This window comes from Opisthorchis viverrini, assembly GCF_000715545.1.
Source record: "Opisthorchis viverrini unplaced genomic scaffold opera_v5_133, whole genome shotgun sequence".
NCBI lineage: Eukaryota > Metazoa > Platyhelminthes > Trematoda > Opisthorchiida > Opisthorchiidae > Opisthorchis > Opisthorchis viverrini.
The window spans coordinates 1,205,443-1,215,374 of NW_008751791.1; the positions used below are offsets into that span (position 1 = coordinate 1,205,443).

Below are 9,932 nucleotides of genomic sequence, written 5' to 3' on the forward strand. Positions count from 1 at the left end.
GCGCATTAAAAAAAAGAGTGGTGTGTGGGGGGGGGGGGGGGGAACAAACGGGAAAAATTATGGATAAACCCTCTTTTCCACTCTTCACTAAGGCTTTCTTGACTCAGTTGTATGACAATTGAGCGCCAGTATGTATTATTGGTGTATTGATGTCAAGGATGATGATGATGACGCTGTCTCACAGACAGAACATTCCAAACATTGTAATACTTGAAATTGCCGCTTGTTGCCATGGGTAGACCGGACAGCGGGGCGCTGTATCCACATGTGTCTTCTGCTGTATATCGTGAACGTGCTGTGCAAGCCAGTTTTCAGTCTTGATCTTTGCCGAGTATGATTTTATCGAGTATATCAACCCAGAGACTGTGTGAATATGTAGACGATCGACTCAATAATTGAATTCGTAGCTACTCCCAAATATGGATTGATAAGTGTTATCCCTATGGAAAGATGACTTAAAAAGGCCTGAGTCTGAAACACCAGGAAATGTCACCGAATCTTCCCTTAACGATACGAAATTACGGATTGGGCCCATAATTTGATAAGCTCAGTTTTTTGGATTTTTTTACGCCAGTTGACCAAGCTAATACTTTTCTAAGTTCTTGGACTAATTTCCAATGGGATTTGTTGGGGTATGATACCAATGGCATCTTTAAAGCAGGGCGAAATGGGGTCACATTCCGTGGTGATTTACAGGGTGTGTCCGTTTTTATTACACAATCGCGGAGTTGAATGTAGCCGGTTTCTACAGCGTATCAGAGTGCGGAAAGCCAATAATTTGAAAAATAAATAATTGAAACCCTATATATGATGGGATAATCGAGGAGGAATGGCTCAACATAACCGAGAAGAGTAGGCTCGATAGAAAACAGTAGCTCGAAGAAGCTGGCTGACAGAACGGAAACATTCATGTTCCAAAATGCAAATAAGTTTAACTCAAGTTCGACATCGTGGGTCAACATTCCGCTTATTCCTGCTAGAGTCATTACTACAAAATCGCCTGGTTTACATCCTTGCTTTTCCGCATCCGCATCCACATTCAGGGATATGGATACCCACATCCCAGATGTGTCCTGCTTTCTACATTCCAATTCATTGCCAAAACTATTGCCGCCGGTTTGTGTGAGCAGGACTTGATAGATACAAACAATAAGGTCGAGTACACGCTCATAAGTCGGTCGCAGTATGGCCCAACTCCGACCATTGAGTGGGGAGTGTCGTATTGCCACGCTAGAGTAAATAACACAGAACATAGCCGATACAAAGGTGGCTAGTACTCTAGTAAAGGTAACGTGACAAATACGGTATAGTTCAGGGGCCGGATAGTTAACGCGTAGATTCTATCTGAAAAGGGCGGTTTTCGACCTTGAATACACTGGGAATCCAACAAGTAATAAATAGCTGAATCAAAATGAACGCTGTAGCGGAATGCCAAAGTAGTACGTGAAAAAAACAAGCACCTGTGACGAAGACAAGAATGTCGCCACCTAAAGGTCGTGATTCGTGGATATTGAATACTACATCCTTGGAGGCTTTGAGATAGCAAGGAACCGGGTCAATAGAATAGAACACATGGACGGGGTATTGACGACCTTCCACATTCAAATGAGCAACAGAACCAAGGGATCTGGAGTCCGGTTTTTCATCAGGATCTGGTTTGCACAAGTCTGAAAAATAGTCCATAAACCTATGAAGTGAATGAAGAGAACAAACCCGGATGAGTACAGCTAAGTTAGTTATGAGATGAACTTATCTAAGAGTACCAAAATCCATATTATTATAAAAAATCTGATAGTACGTACAAGTAATACGTCGACTACGAGAGTGAAGAACCATTATCTCGCCCGATGGTCATCTGAAAACGATCTTAGTAGCGTCACATGGACATTTTTATAATTGCTTTGATTCCCATGCTATATCAATATACTTATGGGGATCTGAGGCCGTCCTACTCGGACCACACGACCATTCAAACTAAAAACGGCACCACTTAGTTCAACCCTTAAGTTACGGAACAGAGTGACGATGTACTGGATCCAGTCCACCTAAGTATTAATGTAGCACACATACGTTTATGAATATTCTGGTGGCTGCCATTCGGGGTTACCGACAAAAAGGGGAAACTGTGTAAATGATCTTTCAGTTATTTAAAGCACAATAAGACACGTAAAATTAAATCACAGCTCTATTAGCTACGCGATATAAGTACTGTCGACTGTGGCTGTTTAGCTACACACCCTAGTGGACAGAATGCATCTCTGAGGTGCATTTGCACAGGCAGCCCCCAATAGTCTAGCTTGATAATTGATCAGGTGGCCGGGCTACCCCAAGCTAACATTGCCAACAATCTAGTCTTTTTTTCCGTTCTAAAAGTCACTGAATGTTTAGAATCCGTTTGTGCAAACGTCATGAAAGTAAGAGAATGAGTTGACGAGAATGGTGTGACGCACAATACCACCGACCGGGCACATTTACGACGGGTTCTGTCAGTGGTAAGGCCACATTACAATCTCGTAGATAGCGATGACCATGGAGTATGTAAGGAAAACTATATCCATTAAACAGGGTGTGGTAGATGGAAGCCAGATATACAAAGGATGATCATCACTGGCCCAACAACGGCTGAACATGAAGTAGATGGAAGTGAACAACAACTTCCGGTATGCACAATTACCATGTCACCGTTCTTAAAAGGTTAAGTATCTGGAATTCTAAGCCTTAGAACACACAGCGCCGGTAAGCTCCAATAGTGGTTAGACAGCTAGTTACTATGGTAATTAGGGTTGTGCAGACTTCCGTTAGAAAACCCACTACACTTCTTTCAGAGTGTTGCACACCTTCACACCAGCCTGTCACAGTGCATTGATAACCAATAAGATGACGCCACGTCATTTTTGAAAGTAAGTTAAGATCTTCACATTTCGGTAACATTTCGCAACCGTCCAAGAGACCTATAGACTACCGAGATAGGCACAGTTAGGTCAGAGTCTTATTCTTTATTCATGCCAACATGTCCTGGCATTTTATTAAGGTATGTGGATAAAAAATCTTAAGATAACTCGATAGAAGCGCTACTGAATCTTCTTGAGAAGTCTATCGACTATCTTGTGAAAAGCCGATGACTCAACAGGAGCAAATCATAGAGGTTGGTTCAATCGTGCATGTGCCTTACCACTAAAATCCGTGAGCACTTTTCGCCAATTTCCCATCTTGTTAACTGCTTTGCACACAAGGTATCAATCTACTCGACCACGACATTTCGTTTCCCTTAGGTAGTCGGCAGAGTGGGTTGACCGATATGGCATCTCCCTGAGTCGCACCACATGCAATTTCAGACTATGCCGTCTTTCGTTTATCTGTGGAGCACCAAACACACAGTGACAAGAAGTTGGATGACTCCACGTAGGAAACATGAGCTTGTCGCGCCTGTAACTGACAAGAGATTCCAAAACAAGGCCGACAATGACGCTGACTGCAACAGCACGGTTAGGATTACATCAAAAGAATGGACTACTTGACTCTTTCATTGCACAAAAAATCGGAAAATAAGTGATTGAATAAATAGATCCATAAAAAAGAAAAAGCGAAGGAATCAGGATGATATGCAGTAGCGCTCCTACTTCAGATCAGCTTATTAGATGTGAATAAGAGAGTTAATTGCAGAACACTACTACTCTGGAGTAAAGATCGTGTAAACAAGACGCAATAAGCCGTGTCCGATGAATGGAAGTGACTAATCGACCAGGGTGTATGCAGCTGGGTGACTCATGAGCCCGCATATACGTGAGCAATTTTAAGGCACAATCATTGTGCGAAATTTTCAATGAAATAGGGTCATTGGACATGACTACAAATAGAGCCCACGTTGTGCAGATAACTACTTTAATCCGTTTGCATTTACTGAAGTGCCCAAAAACACCGCCAGCTTTCCTCTGTTTTATCGTAGAATGTTCCATCGAGTTCCTTTATCCCTAGATGAACCTGAGTCCACAGATCACGCTCAAGTAGGAATAGTTGCTGGAGAGATCAAAACACACCAAAATACACTAGTTTGAACCCAAATCACATAACTGTGAGGAACAGTCATTGTCAATAACTAAACTTCGAATTGGCTCTTTTGGGAGCAATTTCTTTTGTTGGTTTAACATCTTTGGTGATGGAAATATTTAGGTTGCACTTAAAAACTGCTTTGGTGTCAATTGGATTATAAACCTCCCGGTGTGGAGAACGTCTTGAAACTGATGCGGGAATTGAGCTATTGCGAGCAAAGTTAACTTAATCATAACCTTACATGATCCGAGAGTGTGGAGAGTTTCCATAAGTATGCGAACAGAGTCCCTGTGGTTCGACTGGATCGAGAAGTGCACCTGCGTGGGTCTGCGGATAGCAGTGCTAAACATATTAAAACTGCAAACCTGTGTAGCTTCCACGGTGCGTGACACAAGTGGACGCACAGATGTGGATTAAACGCAAAGTGAAAGATACAACCAGCATGATGGCACACAAAGCAGACGGATTTCCATCGCGATATGTCCTAAAAAGGAGGCGTCAGTGTCCTAGCTGCCTGACACACATCACGTGAGCTACGCACAGCCAGTCTAAAAAAACGGAACGATAAACCTACAAAGTAGCGTCAACGGATCAAACGGCAAACGACACTGCTCTGTTCGAGAAAAGTAGGAGTCACTGCTGATCGTCATTACGTTTAATTGGTGTGGTATCGTAATCGTACTACTCAGAAACGGCAGCACCAGTGTTGACGCTGACGCTTCACTGTCGAACAAACAGGAAGTCCATTTAATCATACTTAAAGTGAAAAGAAGGAATGAGTAGGCGAGGGAGGGACTGGGTGTTGACTTATCGAAAGTACTCTGGGGTGCACATCCCTCCAAGCACTCAAATGAACAATCTAAAAAGAAGATCACAACACGAGCGCCGCTGACAGGGATCAACCGCTATTTCTTGCAGCGCCTCCAGTCAAGCACTGCGGGGAATACGAGGACCCCATTTGGGAGGCGGACCACATCAACATCACCCAGTCTTCGTAATTTCTTTCACACAGTTCAACCAAGTCATTTGTCTACTTCGCAGTTTGCGTCATTGTGAAGGATACATGGAGTAAAACATTCGAATCGGTAGGCGGTGTTTCGGCATGGCTGGCACGTTGCCGAGTCACCGCAGCTGATGATGTTGCATGATTACCGCGAAAGAAGTATCTGCTGAACAACCGAAACCCATTTTCTAATTGCCCAGTTACGAATTCGTCGACACCAAACGACCATCAGCACTTCTGGGACATCGGTGGCCAAAAACCTGAAGAAGCTCCACATCGTCCGTCCGCAGAGGGGATATCTCGCAACCGTACAACAATATGATCCTTACTGTAGCCTGGCATACACGACCACTGAGACCCTGTGATATGCTTCTTTGAGGCCACCAATGACGCGAATTGGCTTTTGAGATCCGTGTACTGACTTTATCGGACACGATTCCATCAGACTTAGTGTAACTACCGAGGTAAGATTCCCCACAACCTCCGGTGCTCCCCCTTGAATTGCAAGCTGTAGTTGCAAAGCGCATCCCGAAGGATGATACGATGGTGGTCAGTTTATTCAACACAGCTTGTGCTTCGCCTTCGCCCTGAAAGATGAGGACTATGTAGACAAGGTTCTCACCGACAATAATTTGAACGGTGGGGTTACGAAGATCATCTAGCGTTTGTCTCACTATTTCATCAGTGACACAGTTGAACAGGAACAGTGAGTGAGTGTGAGAGAGAGAGGACATACTTGGCGGATAACACTTGTTGGGGGGGGGTTAGAAAGCCCCTCATACAATCTCATATGCTCAGAAGTATGTGAACATAAAGACCGGATTATGTTCACAAAATTCTGGTGCATCCTCTGTTGAGCAAGTTTACTTAAGACACTGACCGGTCGACAGAATCGGATGCAGTCTTGATGTCCGGGTGTGCTAATGGTGTTTCGACTATCCAGTAGATCGTAGTTGCGACCGATGTGGGTCTATCATCTATTGAAATGTATTACGCTTCTCTGCTGCAATCGCTCGGCAACGGTGCGTGGGATAAGAATGCCCCCAGTCAGAGACGCTCATAAAGTTCCAAACTAGGGTACTCTATTTCCCCTAATATTAACTAAGACCTTCTCCTCTAGGCTTCTAGGTTCTGATTCACATTGAAACCAGTATCTGGGGGATGCATTCATTGAAAACAATCCACTGATCTGAACTGACTGGTTCATCATCCTACTGATTGGCCAGCGGTAGTCGAATATGCTAGTCAGAGCGCTCACAGAAAGGTGATGGTATTCACAATGCAAGAAGGCGGTCGCGCTTTAAGAGTGGATGACGATTGGCTTGGCCGACCATAGAACTATGGCAAACATCGTGGGCAATCTATGTCATTAGCGCAGTGATGGCACTCAGTATTCACTGACCTAAGAGAACCTTGAACTCTTTCAGTGGCCAGTGATGTTTTTTCCTCTTAACAATACCATCACATCCCAACTTATTCGATGGAACAACCCACTTAAAGCAAGTGGAACATTATTAGACTATCTCTATTAGGATAGTCAAAAAAGGAAGAAACACGGTCGAAGTGAATGGGATGAATCTTGATCGCAGTACCACATTTAGCGAACGAATGAAACAAACTTACTGCTAGCTAGAAAGTCCAAGCCACACTGGACAGAATTAGGCCGCATGTGTCGAAGGCCCTGCGACACATCAAACAAAAGTCTGGCCAAAGTTTGTTTTATTGCTAGGAGTGAGGTCCACTTACGTAGATGATGCCTCCATTAACATGAACAAAAGCAGCCCGTAGATGTTTTTTGTCTCGAAACCCATTGTGCAACTCTACCTGGTTCAAGGAAGAGCATGAGACTGGGGACAGAAGTTCGCTGGCTGCTTTTTTTCTTGGAATAATGATCATTTTGAAACCAAGGTCTACCGCAAGCCACTTGCGTTAGACCGCTATGTGGACTTGGATTTTGCCCATCCATTAAACATGAACCTAGGGACGGCTCGTACACTCGTCCACCGAGCCCAAAAAATCTGTAGCCGTCTGTCACGGAGCGTGACATCACTCATATTACGAGCTCTAGGAAACGACAAGCATCCTGCAGCTCACAACGTCTGGTGCCAGCCAGCCCGATTCAATAACTGAGGAAAGTGGATTCTGCACCAACAATATGCACCAGAAAGCATCTGTCGCTTGTGGTGCAACCTAGACATTTACATAGCTTTTCCAGATAATAAAGAGACAACTAGTCCGTACTGTGGATCCAGTAAAACCAGCAGACAACTGAAGGCTTGGACAAACGAAAAAATGACACTGTCGCACTGATCCGAGAAACTCCGTTGAGTTGGACAAACTAGAGGAGGACTCAATAACTTTACTACATGCATCAGTCGAGGATCATCGGATCAATCGCGATGGCATGTATATCTTACGACGAAAGCCCGATGTGTGTGTGCACAATCCATTCCTACGTCAACATAGCTGTGTTAACGGCTATCCGATCCGGCTTTCGTCATCACACAAAGTAGGGTAAAGCTCGTGACCTGAAAACCCGACAACAAGGCAGAGGCGTGAACACACACACACACACACACACACACAGGCACACAATCCACTCTCACCAATCGTAATTCACGAGACATCGCATTAGCCATGCCTTTGTTCCTTGGAAAAGGTGGTTCGAAATGATTGGCGGATTCATCTCATAAACATGTATAAGTTTGAGTATATTGACTAAGACTACGGTTGTTAAGCGACCTCCAAGGTACTGAGTTGATCAGGCACGATAGTCAATCCGGGTCCCAAGATTTCTCTTCATGAAAGGCAGCAGCTAGGCTGCCACTTTACGACGGAAAATGTGTACCGGCTAAGGGGAGAAAGAGGAATTCGATGGACTTCGTCTAGGCGAAGTAAGTTGGGTCAAAATACCTGCGCCTTACAAAAAGCAGCATATCAGCATCACCGTAGAAATAAGCTATCTTCCAGATCTCACCACCTAATGGTACGAGAATTTGTGCCTCAGTAAAAACGCAATGACAAAGCTGTGGCCTAATACTTACGGGCTGGAGTGCAACAGTGATAATAAACAATGAAACAATGGTCCAGCTGTAACACCCTTTCGGTATCTAGCTGCCATGCCACCCGAAGGAAGCACAAGGGTTGAGGTACCGTCAGATTGCCCGAGTCTAGAACGGGAGTCAATAAACAAGCTACCCATGAAACGGGAAAGAAAAAATGTTAAGTGGAAAAGTCACAAAGCAAGCAGTTTTCGCATACCTTTTAACTTCGACAGTAGCCGAGGATACAATCAATCGTAGATCATAGGGACGCTTTCGTAACACCTTCTTCATCAAACCTAGTAGGATATCGGTCTGCAGTGACCGTTCGTGGACTTCGTCAAGCATGACCACACGGAAGCGACGAAGTAATGGATCGCGCAATAACTCTTGAACGAGCATACCCTCTGTCATGTATGAAATGACAGTTACTTGGGGGGTGCGGCATTCCTATATAGGGAATAAGAATCAGAAAAAGAACGGCGCCAGTGACACTGCAATAAGGCGCGATGCGCGGAGAAATGTCTACACATAAATCCCTTGGAGCTNGCAATACACTACTCACAAGGTTGCTGAAAGGCGCATTGTAGCATGAAAAATGTCCGAGAAAGGATTTTTTTACCTTTTCATAATGAAACAAATCGTCTGCGGTGTACAGTTTCTGAACAGGTCTTTGTCACTTTTGTGTAAAACTAGCAAACTGAGTCGTAAGAACCTCGGCTGACCAAATACCAGCGGCACATGTCAGCAGTTGTTCTTCAGGTTCGGAATATCTGCTGGACTGAAACGTTGAGTCACAAAAATAGCGTGACTACATAGTGTGGAGTCAAAACTTCGAGAGTTCAGAAACAGTCTTCAGGTATGCGGAAACCTAAATGTAGTTCAGAATGCTAGCACATCCGATGATACAAATAGATTTTTGTTAGAACAGTCGTCCCCCTGTCATGACGCAGTCATTCTGCTGAGTACTTATTAGCGCCCATCAGTAGTGCGTATCCAATGACCGTGCCGGAGTTTGAACTCAGCACATTTGACATGGGAGGCGAGTATGTTACCACTGCTACACCAATGCACGCTGGACTCATCCGATTATTTTACGTCTGAACGTGTTCGTGCTTTGCTCGAACGACGACCCAGTAACACCTTGGTTGTGTCGATCGACTGGCCCGCCAGTCAGGACTTTCCAGTCAGGTAGCGCCAGACGCTTGAAACCTGTTGGACACATTTTGTTTCAGGTGTTGGTGGTTGCGGGATTTTGCAGAAGACATATGTCACAACAGGAGAACGATTGTTCAAACGAGAGCCATGTGAGTATGTATTCTACAAAATCACGCAACCATCAACAACTGAAAACGGGTTAGAACATGCACAGAAAAAACGCAAACTTGGTAATTGAAACGGCTTTCTGAGACTACTGGAAGAACAATCGCGTGTACGAACAGGACGATTAGGGGGGTTGGTTACGCGTGTTTTCGCTCGAATGAAACTCATTTAGCTCCACCTGGTCTTTGGTAACCGCCATGTACTTAGTTATCATTACGGTTAATTCCTCTTGACCAGCGTATGACGAGTGATATCAGATATTGAGACTAATTCGGATCTACCTGAATTGGTGGAAGATAAGAACTCTACGTTCAAAAAGTCAGGCCCGAATGTTCGAACCAAGCTATTCGAAGGATTACGAGCAGACAATCCTCTAGCGGATATATATATTCGTTCAGCTGTAACACTCTTTCGGTACCTAGGTGCCGTGCCATCCGAAGGAAGCACGAGGGCTGGGATACTGTCAGGTTGCCCAAGCCTAGACAGGGGAAGTCGAGAGGCAGAGGTCAGGCTCG

General features: G+C 44.5%; 1 protein-coding gene across 1 annotated transcript in view; it reads right to left on the reverse strand.

The window, feature by feature from the left end:
• T265_06510 (hypothetical protein) overlaps positions 1-9,932 on the reverse strand; it is a gene marked incomplete at both ends in the record, with an annotated part of 35,002 nt that overhangs the window by 15,051 nt on the left and 10,019 nt on the right. The window contains 2 exons of the mRNA XM_009171784.1: positions 1,461-1,687; positions 8,315-8,544. Of these exons, the coding sequence (XP_009170048.1) occupies positions 1,461-1,687; positions 8,315-8,544 (457 nt within the window). The remainder of the gene's footprint in view (positions 1-1,460; positions 1,688-8,314; positions 8,545-9,932) is intronic.